The 15,006-nt window shown below is 51.7% G+C and overlaps 1 protein-coding gene across 2 annotated transcripts; it reads right to left on the bottom strand.

Moving 5' to 3' along the window:
- Positions 1-1,647: 1,647 nt before the first annotated feature.
- On the bottom strand, positions 1,648-12,436 carry UBE2L6 (ubiquitin conjugating enzyme E2 L6). Of its 2 annotated transcripts, XM_032846445.1 has the most exons (4): positions 12,343-12,436; positions 8,342-8,437; positions 3,707-3,893; positions 1,648-1,861 (listed from the first exon to the last, which is right to left on the bottom strand). In XM_032846445.1, the coding sequence occupies exons 1-4, from the start codon at positions 12,367-12,369 to the stop codon at positions 1,710-1,712; spliced, it is 462 nt and encodes a 153-aa protein (XP_032702336.1). In that variant the 5' UTR covers positions 12,370-12,436; the 3' UTR covers positions 1,648-1,709. The 2 variants fall into 2 exon arrangements, with proteins under 2 accessions (XP_032702336.1, XP_032702337.1); XM_032846446.1 differs by lacking the exon at positions 8,342-8,437 and having other exon boundaries at positions 12,343-12,435.
- Positions 12,437-15,006: the final 2,570 nt, after the last annotated feature.

The following is a 15,006-nucleotide window of genomic DNA, read 5'->3' as shown; positions in this document are numbered from 1 at the left end:
CAGTCTCTTACAAGCACCGGCTTTCCAGAAGCTTAGACCGCTGCTCCCTGAAGGTTCTTCCTTCGTGTTAAGTTAATCCCTCAAGCTCAGGCTGAAGTTCTGGCTTGTTTCTGCTTTTCTATCGTTCGTTAGATATGCACCCCTGGGCTGCTTATAATTTCCTGCTAACGGGCCTGTCTGACCTTATCAGCCATTCCGAGCATGTGCGCTGACAAGAACAGCTCATGAGAAACACAGAAATGAAAACCAGCCAGCTTGGCTGTGCAGCCGAAGGTGTGGACCCTGCCCTGACTGACTGGGCAGACCCGGCCATCCACCAAAGCACTCTGTGCCTCAGCTGCCTCGTAAAATGGGGGTGTTCCCCCTGTAGATGGGTTGACAGCCTAGTCCCCCATGGCCAGTTTTCCCCCACAGCATCTGGGGTTCCACGAGGCTCGAAGTCCAGCAAGCCCTCTGTTCTGGGGGGTGGGGTCACACCTCTTAGTAGAGAGCAGCTAACCCTCAGCCTCATGTTCTCCCAATGAATCCAACCATCCTTTCAACGAACACCCAGCCAGCCTCCAAATTCATCTGTGACTTTAATGGGTGGACAAGCAGGTGGCTTCTGTGGTTCCCCCTGAACTGGACACTGGGGGAGGGGTCACTCCTCCCAGCCTAAAGCCTGGCCCCCAGAAACTGGCATCTTAAGGGAATTGCAAGGGGGTTTAGACCATGCAGTCAGGGGGCACCTGAGTGGCTCGGTCAGTTAAGCATTTGACTCTTGGTTTCAGCCCAAGTCATGACCTCAGGGTTGGAGATGGAGCCCCGCATTGGGCTCCACACTCTGCGTAGAATTTGCTTGAGATTCTTTCTCTCTCCCTCCCTCCCCCTGCTTGTGCACACACACGTTCTCTAAATAAATAAACAAACAAATAAATAAAATCTTCAGTCGATTGAGCGACCAACTCTTGGTTTCAGCTCAGGAAATGATCTCAGGGCCATGAGATGGAGCCGTGTGTCAGGCTCCGTGCTCAGCAGGGGGGTCTGCTTGAGATTCTCTCCCTCTCCCTCCCTCTCTGCCCCTCTCCTTACCCGTGTGTGCGCCCTCTCTCCCTCTCTAAAATCAATAAATAAATCTTAAAAACAAACAAACAAACAAACAAAACCATGTAGTCAGATTTTCGGAATGGAGAGTCTTCATTTCACGATTTGTCAGTGGAAAGATTCAGTGGAAAGGAAAGATTCAGCACCTGCCTCTAGACATGTAGTACCCATTAGTGGACTAACTGACTTTGGTCACGCAATAAACAAATGGCTCAATTGTAAATATGAGCCCTGCCTCCCACACACCCTCCCAATGTACCCCCGGCTCCCTGATGTCCGGGCATTCTGGTGGGCTCCTGGGCTCGCTCCCTGCCAGCCAGGCTGGAGGTGACCTGTGGTCCTAAGACAGAGCAGTTAGTGAGACCAGGATTTCCACACCCTAGAGTGCCGGAGAGCTGTCCCATAACCATCGCCAACTCCTCTGGCTCTGGGGCAGAGAGAAGGAGTGAGGCAAAGCCCACCTGTGGTCAGGTGAGCCTGGGAATGGGCCCACACCCCACAGAGACTAATGACTGACAGACAACCTAGAAAGAAAAATACGGAACGAAGAAGGGCTCTGGCCCCCACTCCGTGAGATGTGTCTGTCCGCCAAGCAGAGGATCCCGCGCAGGGACGGGGGAGAACCACTAGGAGGGCCGGTCGGCTCCGTACTTGAGGGTGAACTCTTGGGCCTCGCTGTTGAACCGCTCTGGGTTCTCTGCCAGCAGGTCGGCGAGCTCCAGCCGAATCGGCTGCCCCAGGTCCGGTCTATTCACCAGCACGCTGAGGGCCTCCAGGACTGGGGAGAGAGGCCAGATCAGGACAGCAGGGTGAGAGAAAAACCTTGGCAGGGAGGCCACGGCAGTGCACCCCCAGATGCCCCGGCATTCCACACTCTCTCCGCGGGGGGACTCCCAGGGAGGGTCCATCCCTCGGGATGAGGACGGCTCTACTGAGTCGGATACCCCTCGTTCCTCACTGATGATACCCAGAGCCCCGACCGGCGACACCAGCACTTTCAAACTAGGTTCCGTGCATGGCTCCCGAGAGGCTTCCCATTATGGGGGTCGATGAGATAACTGGGGTTTCGGGATCCCACTCCTTTTTCAACAAGAACCACTTTCTGTTTGATATCAGGATTCCAAATACATCAACTTTTATTTGGGAAAAAGGGTTCTGAGGCTGAAGACTGGAAACCACTATTGCCCCGTGGCTCCCACTCTTTCACAGGGGCCTCTGGGGACCGGCGAAGGCAGCAGTCCATCGCTCGAGGCAAGTGCACGTATGAACACGCACAAACGTGGTTTGACATTCACAGTTCTCCACAGTCCCCCTGGGACCCCTCCTCCCTTCCCCACTGGGGATCTTTGTTTCCAAGGCTAAGAACTCCTGAGCTGGTTTGGGCATCTGGGGGGCTCAGTCGGTGAAGCCTCCAACTCTTGATTTCAGCTCAGCTCGGGGTCTCATGTCCTGATCTCAGGGTCATAAGACCGAGCCTTGTGTCAAGCTCCTCGCTCAGTGGGGAGTCTGATTGAGATTCTCCCCATCTCCCTCCCCCACTCTTACTCCCACTCATGCAAACACACGCTCACTCTCTCTTAAAAAATAAATTAATTGGGGCGCCTGGATGGCTCAGTGGGTTAGGCCTCTGTCATTGGCTCAGGTAATGATCTCAGGGTCCTGAGATTGAGCCACACATGGGTCTCTCTGCTCAGCAGGGAGCCTCCTTCCCCCACCCCTTGCCTGCCTCTCTGCTCTGCTTGTGATCTCTCTCTCTCTTTCTGTCAAATAAATAAATAAATAATCTTTAAAAATTGATCAATCAATTAATTAATTAATTTTAAAAAAAGAGAACTCCTGAGCTGGTCCAGATGCAGGACAGACTGCACACAAATGTGCATGGGCTCTAGAGACACACTGTCCAATATGTAAGGTAGCCACTAGCTACATGTGGATATCTAAGTTGAAATGAATTAAAATTAACTGCAATGAGGAATTCAGTTCCTCCATCCCATTTGCCACATTTCGGTGCTCAACAGCCACACGTGGCTACTGTTCCATGCACTATGGAACATTTCTATCACTACAGAACGTTCTGCTGGGCACCACTGCTCTAGGGTCAGCCAAGTCTGGCTCTGAATCCCAGCTCGGCCCCTGGCCAGCTGTATGACCGCAAGCAGGCGCTTTAGCTGTCATGTACCCCGGGGTCCCCCTCTACTCAAGGGGCAATGAGGGCATCACACAGGGGGTTGCTGGGACTGGATAAAGTCCGTTTGCGAAGCTCCTAGCACAGCACTCAACGTGCTTCCTCAGTGTATACTGCCATTATTGGGCCTGTCCCCTTGATGGTCATTTAGGGCACTGAGCCTGGGAAGGAACAGACCTCACCAAGGTCCGCAGACAGAGCAGCAGAGCCCTTCCCTCTACAGCCCGCTGCTCTGTCACACCTGTCCAGGTAGAAGAGCAGGGGCAGGACCCGGTCAGCCAGCCCAGCATCTCCGGATGCATGCCTTCTATCCAAAGACAGGCCCAGCTGAGCCCCGCAATGTTTATCTCCCCTGTTTTGGGCTTTTCTGACTCAGAATCAGTCCCCTCACCCCGCATCCAGGATCCCTCCCTCCTGTTAGGCGAGCCCCAGTCCCACCTTGGCTGGTCTTGGTGTGAGTCTGCCAGTTCTCACGGCTGATGATGGGCAGGCAAACGCTTCCATCGTGGCCCACATTGGGGTGGTAGATCCTGGTAGTAAATGTCACCATAGGGGGCTTGAACGGATAGTCTTCGGGGAAGCTGATGCGCACGTGGAAGGCCTTGAGGTTGTAGGGTGGTTCCTCCTGCTCAAGAGAAGGGGTTGAGCTCGACTCTGAGACACGTCAGCTCTGAAAAGACTGATTTCCTCCTAGGACCTTGGTCAGGCTCCCTCTCTCTCTCCGCCCTGCCCTGGGCTCCCAGGCATTCTCTGCTCGCTCCCAGGTAGGACCATGAATGGAGGTGGCACCTGCACTCACTTGCTGACTGAGCCACGGATTCGCAGAGGAGCAGAGTCACGAAAGATCATGGGCCTGGGAGGCACCAAGGTCAGATCCTGAGTCCTGCTGTGCAATGGGGGGTGGGCCAGCCGCCTCTCCCCTTGGGGGCCCGTTTCCTCATCGAAGACTAGATCAAGTTTGACCAGATGAGCTTTAAGGACTCTCTCAGCTTTTTTTGTTTTTTCCAATAATTAACCTTTTTCCAGTTTTATTGAAAAATAATTGACAGACATCACTGTACAAGTTTAAGGTGTACAGTGTAACGGTTTGATTTACCTACATGGTAAAATGATGAGCACAATCGGTCCAGCTAACATCCATCTTCTCACATAGATACAATAAAAAGAAAAGAAAAAGAAGGGGGATGCTGGGGTGCCTCAGTTGGTGAAGCATCCGACTCTTGGTTTGGGCTCAGGTCATGATCTCGGGTCCCTGGAGTAGAGCCCCTCCTCGGGCTCTGAGTTCTGCAAGGAGTCTGCTTGTCCATGAATGGTACATATTGTTATTGTGTATTTTATCATGATAAAAACTTTTTTTAAAGAAGAAAGAACTCAGTGGCTAGAGTGGCTGAGGGTTTGCCAGGAGCCAGGAAAAGACCCTCCAGACTTCGAGCAACCTGAAAACCTTCCTGGGCACCACCCTGTGCCGCCTCGTGTTAAGGGCTTGACACACATTAGTCCACGCAGCAGAGGGTAGCGGTTACATGAACTTTGGAGCTACCCTGCCTCGGTATGAATCTTGGCTCTGCCATTCTCTAGCTGTGTGACCTTATGCAAGTAACTTAACCTCTTCTGTGCTTCCATATGAGAATGAGAATAGACTTCTTCCCAGAGCTTACATGAGGACTAAATGAGTTCATTTATATTAAGGGCTTAGAAGAGGACCTATCATATGGAAAACACTACCTTTGTGTCAGCTGCTACAGTAAGGATCATGAAAACTCACCACTGTTAGGGTCTATATTATGATGAAGAAACTCAAGTTTAATGTCTCTAGCTTGCCCAGGGCACAGTGGAGTGCTGGGTGGGAACCCAGCGCCGGTCTCTACGTCTCCACACGTGAGCACTAGTCTACACTCCTAGAAGCAGGAAGTCCTGGAACTCAGGTGACCCAGCACAGAGCACAGCAGCTTCTGGCTGGTTCCAAAACTCCAGATCCTTTCAGAAACTTCGTTCCCAAGAAGATAGGACAAAGACAGCCACAACGACGTACAGAGGTAAGCCCAGAGTCAAGGTTGTATGAGAGCTCCTCTTGGTTAGCAGAGGACAAAACGGGAGCCACGGGCGTCCTGGGCGTGTCTCTGAGATAGAAGAGACGACTATAGGACAGAGAAGGAAAATGTCTCAGCATTTCCATTTTTGATAATAAGAAGAGCCTGGGGCCTGTGAAGTAGAGATAGGCCCGAGAGTGACGCTTCAGAAAAGGGATGGGAGAATGCCCGCGTGTCCTGTCTGCAGCGGTCCAGACTGGGCTTCCTGGGCTCCATCAGAGGAAGGAGGCCAAGAAGCCTTGGAGCAGGGGGCCCTGGGAACCTGCCCCAGCTCTGCCCTGGGCCTGGGGCGTGGCTTGGAGCTCCTCCGGGAATCAGTTTCCTATCTGTAACGTGAAGAAGATGGACCACCTGACAGCTTCATAGTGCACCTTGGGGTCAGCTGAGAAAGTCCTATTTGCTTAGCGTTTGGGTTTGGAAAAAACATTCACTGCTCTTCCAGCTCTGCCACCTTATCCTGTGATAGGTCACTCAACCCCCTCAGCTTCCATTTCCTCAACTGTAAAGAGATGCCAGGCTTCCCCGTGGGGTGGTTGCCAGGTTTTCAGTAGGACTGCTCATGCAACGTCCAGCAAACAGTGCTCCGTCCACAGCGTTTCTCAGTGAATGGGAACTCTTACTGTGAGCTTTCAAAGGCTCGTCCCCCTGTCAGCTTTTTTACAAGGGGACAAGTGGGGCCACCTTGGTGAGCCTTGTATACTGAGACTGAACTTTTGAGGGGCAATCTGTCAGCTCGACCCACAGACCTTTCTGGATTCTCCTTCCCCTACCCGCCAACCACGCCTCCTTTATGGCCTCGCTAGGCACCTTTGGGCCCCCCTTAATTGGCTGTCCTGCATCAACTCCTCCCACCTAGCAGACTAGTTCAGGACCCTTATATGGCCGGAAAGTCTCTGGCTAGTTCCCAAGGGTACAACAGTGTGCTATTGTGATTTATAAGAAATAGATATCTGGTCACTCAGATATAGTTCTCATATATATCTGGTCTTGCCCACGGTGCCTGGCTCACAGCTCCCAAAACCCTTGGAAATTCTCAAGTGTTGAGAGTGACCCAAATGTCTTTTGTTATGTTAATGGAGCAGCTTTTGGAAGCAACTAAGGAAGGGGGCTCTGGCAGGAGAGCCAACCCTGGCCTTAAAGGGTTGGAGGGCAGAAAGGCTCCAGTTCAATCGCCAAAGGCCAATGATTTCATCGATCGTCTTGATGTCATAAAGCCTCCACCAATACCCAAAAGGGCAGGGCTCAGAGAGCTTCTGGGCTGGTGAACACTTGGAGCTTTGGGGCGGGCGGCGCGCCAAGAGAGGGTGGGAAGCCCCGTGCCCTTCCCTGGTGCTTTGCCCCATGCAGCTCTTCTGTCTGGCTGTTCTGCCTTATAAACGTCCACCATAAACTGGTCATCTAGTAAGGAAACTGTTTCTGTGTCCTGTGAACCTCTCTAGCAAAGGAACTAAACCTGAGGAAGGGGTCATGGGAACCTCTGATTTATAACCATTCGGTCAGAAGCAGCCTGGACTCGAGACTGACATCTGAGGGGAGGCAGGGGTGTGTGTGCAGCAGGGAGAGTCCTGTGGGACTGGGCCCTTCATCTGTAGGATCTGACGCTATCTCCAGGTAGATGGTGTCCGAAGTGAGTTAAAGAGTAGGACGCCCAGCTGATGTCCTGCGAATTGCTTGGTGGTGGGGGAGGGGACACCCCTCCACACACTGGGATTGTGCTCAGACCAGAAGACCAGCCACCTTGGTCTTACCAACCATTAGGGTCCTTGGATTTCACAGTATCCTCTGAAATGTGACCTGCCCCAGGGGTCCCTGTCATCTACCTTCCTCCTTCTGACCTGCTGCCCAACCTTCACTCTCATCCACCTCAGAGCTAGCCTCCTTGGGGGATCTAATCTGTTCCTGGAACACCTTCTAGCACCTTTGTCCTCTGGCACCTGAGGCCCAGAGCAGGTGTCCTCGCTCCAAGCCAGGTAAATGGATTACTTCAACCCAGCAGCCCACAGGACATGACAGACATCTGCCTTCAGCTCAGGTCATGATCCCAGGGTCATGGGATTGAGTCCTGCATTGGGCTCCTTGCTCAGCAGGGAGCCTGCTTCTCCCTCTGCCTGCCACTCCCCCTGCCTGTGCTCCCTCCCTCTCTCTCTCTCTCTCTGACAAATAAATAAATAAAGTCTTAAAAAAAAAAGTCCAAATCCTAAAATAATCAAATGAATTGTTCTCTTTATATCCCAAAAAACTACCGTAAATCTTCACTGTTTTAGTATTTATGCTCATGTAACTAAAGGTGTGTAGATGACTTCCCATAGAAAATATTGTCAGTCTGTTAATGATAAAATAGAATTCTTGCACTCAGATAGGTCCTCTAGAATACTGTTTTCAGGGGGAGACTTTACTGAGCAAGATCTAATAAATGGAGAAACATCAGAACAGTAGAGGTGAGTTATCTGGGTTGTCCTATGTAACAATAGTTGTCTGATCACTGTATTGTTCATCCGAAACTCTTGTATCACTCTATGTGAATTATACTGGAATAAAAAAAATAGTTACCTGAAATATAATCTTAAAAAGAAAAGAAAATACCTTTTAGGTTGGAGAGGGTAAATTCTGCCAACTGTGAAAAACAGGAAGTTAAAAAAAAAAAAGAAAAAGAAAAACAGGAAGTTTACCCTTACCCCTTGACAAAGGTCCAAGAGATCTGTTTTCTTCTTTCGAAGCCGTTTGTCTGCTGACGCTCCTGTGTTGGGCTTGGTGACTACTGGCTTGAGGAAAATCTCTTACTAAATCCAGAACTCTCTTTTAGCCTCTTCACAGCCTACTTTGATCTCAGAAGCATCAATCCTGAGACCCCTACCTACCAACGACTAGAGTCCAAAAAAGGACTCTAAGGGAGGGGAAACTCTGTCCTCCGTCCTCAACCACCCTGCCAATGCCCCCTGGCCTGCCACCCCAGTCCAAGGCCATGGTCCCCAGGAACACTCACGGGCAGGAGGAGCACATGCCACACCAGGACGTCTGCATCGTCGCTGAACAGGTTCCGTAGGTAGGGGGGAAGATTTGCCTGAAGATCCTCCAGCTCCTGCAGGGGGCAGAGCCATGGACAGATGGCTAGTCTCCACTCCTTCAGCTGCCCATTTGCCTGTCCCAGCAGCAAGCTGTCCCGGGTCCCAAAAAGGAACCCCTCAGGGACAGAAGCTGGCAAAGTGAGAGCCCTCATATACTGAGTACTTAGAATGGGCCAGTCACGGGGGCGTCTGGGTGGGCTCAGTCAGCTATGAGTCTAACTCTGGATTTCTGGCTCAGGTCATGATCTCACGGTCATGACACTGAGCCGCGCATCCAGCTTCCCACTCAGCAAGGAATCTGCCTCTCCCTCTGGCCCTCCCCTGCTTGGCACGCTCTCTCTCTCAAAAAATAAATAACTTTTTAAAAAGATTTTATTTATTTATTTGAGAGAGAGAGAGAGCACAAGTAGGGGGAGTGACAGAGGGAGAGGGAGAAGCAAGCTCTCTGCTGAGCAGGGAGACTGATGTGGGGCCCAGGACCCTGGGATCATGACCTGAGCTGAAGGCAGAGCCTTAACCAACTGAGCCACCCAGGCACCCCAATAAATAAGTCTTAAAAACAAAAAAAGAATGTGTCAGGTAGGGTGCTTAGTGTTTTAAGTGACTTATGTGCCTTAAGCCTCACCAAGCTCTGTAGATACTAGATGGAGAGAGAAGATGAAGATCCTCGTTTCTGGACATTATTACCACTTGGAAGTAAACTCTCTTTGGCCTTTCCTCCTAAAACCAAGGTACTACACACTGCATCCCTATCTTCTTGTTTTCTTCCTGGAAAGACACAAGGTCCTAATTCTCTCCCTCTCTCCCTCTCTCCCTCCCTTCTTCCCATGGCATCCACTGCATGTCCAGCCTGTTCTTTCCAGTGCTCATGGCACAGTGGACAGCAAAGACAAAGCCCTCCAGGCTAGGGCTGGGGAAGGGAGATGGTTCAGGAAGCCTGAAGCAGAGGAGAACTCTACACCCTGAGCAGAAAAACAGGAGGACAGGAGTGACTCACATGCCCACCCGCACCCCAAGATGTAGCCTGGTGCCTAGGACATCGCTGCATTCCCCCTCCAGCCCACTACAGAGTATCCTCTATTGACGCTTGAGAGAGAAGGAAGGGCCCAGCCCTCCAAAGCTTCCCTGGAGTAATGGGAGAAACATGAACAGGACTACGTGAAGAAGGTGTGTGGATACACACTGGGGAAGCAGAGGACAGAGGAGCACTGAGCCACTGAGTAAACAGGCTTCCCCCATGCAGAGCAGGGGAGAGGTCCCAAGGCGGAGGGAGCAAATATGTACAGTGCACCCCACGCAAGCAGACTAGTTATTGATGGAAAAGGGTTTCATGATCAAGCACATTGGAAAACATAAAGCTAAAGTGTATCGTGAATCTGCAAGATGTGAGCCCATAGCACACAGTGCTTCTCAAACATATCTGATCAAGGAACCCCTCTTCCCTTTTGGGGTCCATCCTAAAGAACAACAGAACTTTTCTCTGGAAAACCAAACAACAGCAATAATAAAAAAAGACATTTGAGGGCAAGTCATATTCCTCTGCAACACCAAATGGGTATAAACCATTGGTTTTCAACTGAGGGCAACTGGACACCCCCACCCCCACCCCCACCCCGTGGATCTTGGGCAATGCCTATACCATTTTGGGTTGTCACAAATTGGAGGAGTGCTATCAGCACCTAGTGGGCAGAGACCAGGGATGCCAGTAGACATCCTGTAAAGAATTATCCAGGGTGCCTGAGTGGCTCAGAGGGTTAAGCCTCTGCCTTCAGCTCAGGTCATGATCCTGGGGTCCTGGGTTCGAGCCCCGCATCGGGCTCTCTGCTCAGCAGGGAGTCTGCTTCCCCCTCCCCATGCCTGCCTGCTTGCAATCTCTCGCTCTCTCTCTGTCAAATAAATAAATAAAATCTTAAAAAAAAAAAAAAGAATTATCCAGCCCCAGATGTCAACAGAAACTGTGGTATAAACAAAGGTGGACAGAAAGCTCAAAACCACTCCAGGGTATGGGGGGCGGGGATCCTCAGACTGTGGACCACATGAACTTTCTCTGCACTTCCAACAAATAAACACAACGCTGGCCTCATCGCCCATGTCTCAGCCCATACTCTCTCTTCAAACCCAGACTGCTTCTCATGCCTTCTGCCCAGGGTCTATGACCCCTCGATTATTTTTCACTCCGAAAGTCGAAGCATCTGCTCCATGAGTCCTAGCTTCAGTACCATCTACGACCCTTCGGCAAGGACGAAACCCTGAGTCAAACAGAGCTCTGCAACAGAGTTTCCCGACTTTACTGTAACTGGGATTGCTTGGGCTTTTCTGTTGTAGAAGAGTTCTGCCAAAAGATTCTGCAAGCCTGAGGATATGAAATCCAAACTAGGACACACAGCTCTTTCCTGAGGCCAGTGAGGAAATCACCTTACTCAGAGGAAAAGAAAATGAAAGTAAGAGGCCACTGGACAAGCCTGTGGGTTGGAGCCCCGCCAACCTGGGCTCCAGTTTCAGCCTCACCACTCCCTACTGGGTGACCCTGGGCAACCGAGTTACTCTCTCTGAGCCTCAACATCCTCATCTGTAAAATGGGGGCATATGACTTATCTCACAGAGTTGCTGTGCCTGGCACTTCATGGTGCCCATGTGATAAATACTGGCTCCTAGCTCTTTCACACTTGGCTAGAAGGATCTCCTGCCCCATTTTGTTGCTAAGTTCCAGATTTCAGTTCTTTTGGGCTGAGCCAGCTCTATGTCCCAATCTGAGATCCTCTCTCTCTCAAAGGTGGAAAGGAGCCTGCAGCCCTCCCCAACCCCTTAGGCCCATGCCCCACTCTACACAGTGGAGGGCCACTTCCAAGAGAGTCAAAGTCTGGGGATATGCCAGACCCATTTCACCGTGACCCTTCTTCCTTCCCCACCTACGCCCACATCCTGGCTACACCCCAGTCCTTCAAACACCCTGGGTTTTCCTACCTCCTGGAGAATTTCCCCCCCCCTCCCACCCTCCCAGACCTTATTTCAAATTGTGTTCCTGATTGGAGGGGCACCTGGGTGGCTCAGTCGGTTAAGTGTGGGCTCTTGATTTCCACTTGCTGGGGTCATGTTCTCAGGGTTGTGGGATATGGGATCAAGCCCTAGCTCAGGCTCCGTGCTCAGCCGGTTCTCTCAAATAAAAATACAAAAATCTTCAAATTGTGTTCCTGATTGGAAAGAAAGCTCAAGGTGGGGGGCGGGCAAGATTTTTGCTCATCTTTGCCTCCCTACCTCCTAGAACAGGAATCAGCACATAACAGGCTTTCGACAACATTTGCAGAAGGAATGAGCGCAGGCCACCTACTCCAGGACGCCTTCCAGCTCCGCTTTGGCATCTTTTCCTCCTGAGAATAACGAGGGAACTTTGTTCCTGACTCCTACTCAACACCCCATACTTCCCAGGACTCTAGAAATGTAGGTACCCAATTTCGGGGCGGGATATGAGCTATTCCATGGCAAAGACCTTGTTCTCATTTTATCTCTTCCCAACACACACACACACACACACACACACACACACACACCCGCCCCAGCAGAGCCCCTGACTCCTGGAACCTTTCCAGCACCTCCGTGAGACGCGAGCAATTGTGATCACAAGTTTCTGGCAAGAGAAAAGAAACCGAAACCAGTTCGACTCGGAGCCAGCTCATCCCCATCCCCAGCACAGCCCAGGGAGGCAGCGACAGCCCGGTTCGATGCCCCACACCCCCATCCCCGACCCCAGCTTCTCTTCAACTCCCGCTCCCGCCCCTTTCGCAGACCCACTCCTCCTCCAGACCCGGCGGCTGGGAGAGCGACAAATAACCGCGCTCCGAGAGCCGGGGGAGGGATGCAGGGGGGCAGGGCAAGGCAGGCAAGGGGAGCCGTGAGAAAGGGGTCGTCCGACCGCCGTTACCTTAGCCACCCGCTTGCTGGCCAACATCTCGGGACCGAGCCTGGGGGGCTTCCGTGCGCTCCAGCAGGACTGAGGTCGGGCGCGCCCCCTCGGTGCGCCCCGCCCCGGAGCCCGGCCTCCTCGGTGCGCCCCGCCCCGTGAGCCCCGCCCCCTCTGTGTGCCCCGCCCCGGAGCCCCGCCCCCTCGACGCGCCCGGCCCGGGCTGCGCAGAGGCTTCTGGCTCCCTCGGTCCCGCGCGAGGGGCTGGGATCCAGGGGACTCCCGTGTGCTCGGGGCGCGGCGCCAGGGCGCCTCTCCGGGTTCTAGTTGAAGCTCCGGCGCCGGCGGCCGCAGGGGACCCCGCATCCCCACGGGCGCCTCCGTGCCGCCCGCAGGACACACTCTCCGTGAGTCAGCACAGGCTGCTCGCGGTGCCAGCGCAGCCCCGCCGCAGGTCGCCCGCGGCCTCCGCCGTCAGACCGCCTCCTTAAGCCGCTGGAGCGCATTCCTGGGGACCCGCTGGACGAGCCACTTACCCGCCCTGGGCCCAGTGCCCCGTCTCTAAAAAGATGGGGGATGGCGTGGACGACATTCCCTCCAGGGGTCGCTCCCGTGGCAGCTTGGGTCCTTTGTGCTGTGTTCACTGGTGGGACCGCACAGACGCTTCTCCCCGGGGGCGGCTTGGGTGCAGGGCACCGCAAGGGGGCGCTGTTGGACCCATTCCTCTAGCTTTAGGGGTTCCGTCCGCAATTCATTCGGTCCTTGACTAGGTTTAATGTTTACTGAGGCTCACTATGTGGTAATTTGGGAAACGGGTGGCGGGAGTCCCAAGATGGACTTCAGGAGCCTCTCTTCAGGGGAAGCTGCTCAGCCTCCCTTATTTTACCACCGGTCCATTATAAATGGACATATTATGGGCGCCCCCCCCAACACACAGCTTGGGGTCTCCACCCCTCTGTGCGAGAGCAAAGACCTTTCCCCTAGCTTGACCCTGAGACCACCATGGAATAGCAGCCTCCGAGCACCGAGCAGCATCTGGGGAAGAATATACTAGTAATACTCTCTTCTTCGGGAGGACTGAACACATATTCCTCACTGCGACCAAGCCCTGTCACAAGTCCAAATGAGGAAGGAAATCAGCAGATCTTGAGCACGTATTTTGAATCCTAAGCTCTGTACCCCACATAGTTTTTATCTAAGTGTGTTAGAACCAAGTACTTCTCTGCTCAGATGTGGGATGCATTTGCAGAATGATTAAGTCTGTTAATTCAATTCAGTAAACTAGCTGAGCACCTTTTAGATGCTAAAAGTGACGAGGAAACTGTCCGAAAGGTGAGAGTAGAAAGGCATCTGAACCTACCTCTGATCATTCCTCTTCGTGAATTAGCATTTAACTGCCGAGTGCCAGGCCCTGCCTTTGGGGAACACCCTGATAAGAAAGTGAGGTCCCTGGGATGCCTGGCCGGCTCAGTGCATGAAACATGTGACTCCTGATCTTGGGACTGTGAATTCAAGCCCCATGATGGGTATAAAGAGTGCTTAAAAATAAATCTTAAATAAATAGATAACGTGGGGTCCCTTGTCCTTGAGGAGCTCGCTCTCAGGTTGTTTAGACAGAGGGAAGGAATGCAGCCACTGCCGTGCTACACCCAGAGCTTCGTGTGGTAAGTGCGCAAGACACTTTGTAGAGTGGAGGAACACATGGTCAATGAGTAGATCAGGCAGAAGGAAAAAGGGTTCTCCTGTTTGGGAACATAGTATTTCCATTGCTCTCAGGAAACAAAGTCAGACATCTCTTTTCCTCCAACCCAGCACATTCACTCCTGGACAGGCATCAGACATCATTTTAATATTTTTTAGTATTATTTTTATTACTATGAACATTGTTTTTTTTTTTAAAAGAAGTTCTTATTGGGGAGCCTGGGTGGCTTAGTCCATTAAGCATCTGCCTTTGGTTCAGGATCAGGTCATGATCCCAGGGGTCCTGGGATGGAACCCTGCATCCGGCTCCCTGCTCTGCGGGGAGCCCGCTTCTCCCTCTCCCACTCACCCTGCTTGTGTTCCCTCTTTCTCTGTCAAATAAACAAAATCTTTAAACAAAAATTTAAAAAAGAAAGTTTCATTCCAGCCAAAGTTAAGACAGCTAATTGGGGAAACATGCTCTTCACAGGGAAAAAAGTGTTCTGGAGAATGAATAGATTTTATAGGTTATATACCTTCTACATCTTGTAAAAGCTCAAAAGATTATCAATTAGCATATAGGCAGGAATCACAAGTTCTATTGTAAAGGAATGCAGGAAATGGGAGCATTGAGTGGTATCTCCAGGACAAGATGATTTTCCTTTAGGCGACTCATTCACAAAGCAGATGTATAACGTCTGTGTGGCTGGCCATAAATCAGGCTTTTGGTTTGAACAAAGTTTATATATAGTCATGTTGACTTAGAAGGAAATCTAAAATGGTTTCCCTTGTGTATCAGGCCTTTAGAGATTTTCTCTCTCGTCAACCGCTTCAAAAATGAATAACATTTAAAATTTAAAATATTCTTCCTTTACGGGCACCTGGCCGGCTCAGTTGGTGGAGCAAGTGACTCTTGAGAAGGAGAAGCCAACTGTGAGTCCTGGGATAGAGCCCCGTGTCAGGCTCCCCACTCAGTGCGGAGTCAGCTTCTCCTTCTCTCTCTGC

This window comes from Lontra canadensis, unplaced genomic scaffold, assembly GCF_010015895.1.
Source record: "Lontra canadensis isolate GAN:19392208 unplaced genomic scaffold, GSC_riverotter_1.0 scaffold176, whole genome shotgun sequence".
Taxonomy (NCBI): Eukaryota; Metazoa; Chordata; class Mammalia; order Carnivora; family Mustelidae; genus Lontra; species Lontra canadensis.
The sequence above is the reverse complement of the archived record's forward strand: the minus strand, read 5'-3'. Positions and strand labels throughout refer to the sequence as shown.

Bases quoted from the DNA above. Each gene is read 5' to 3' on its own strand.
- UBE2L6 (XM_032846445.1), bottom strand. From the start codon at position 12,369: ATGTTGGCCAGCAAGCGGGTGGCTAAG. The intron at 8,438-12,342 runs GTAACGGCGGTC...TGCCCCCTGCAG, and splicing joins CCAGCAAGCGGGTGGCTAAG to GAGCTGGAGGATCTTCAGGC. The intron at 1,862-3,706 runs GTGGGACTGGGG...CTCTCTCCCCAG, and splicing joins TCACACCAAGACCAGCCAAG to TCCTGGAGGCCCTCAGCGTG.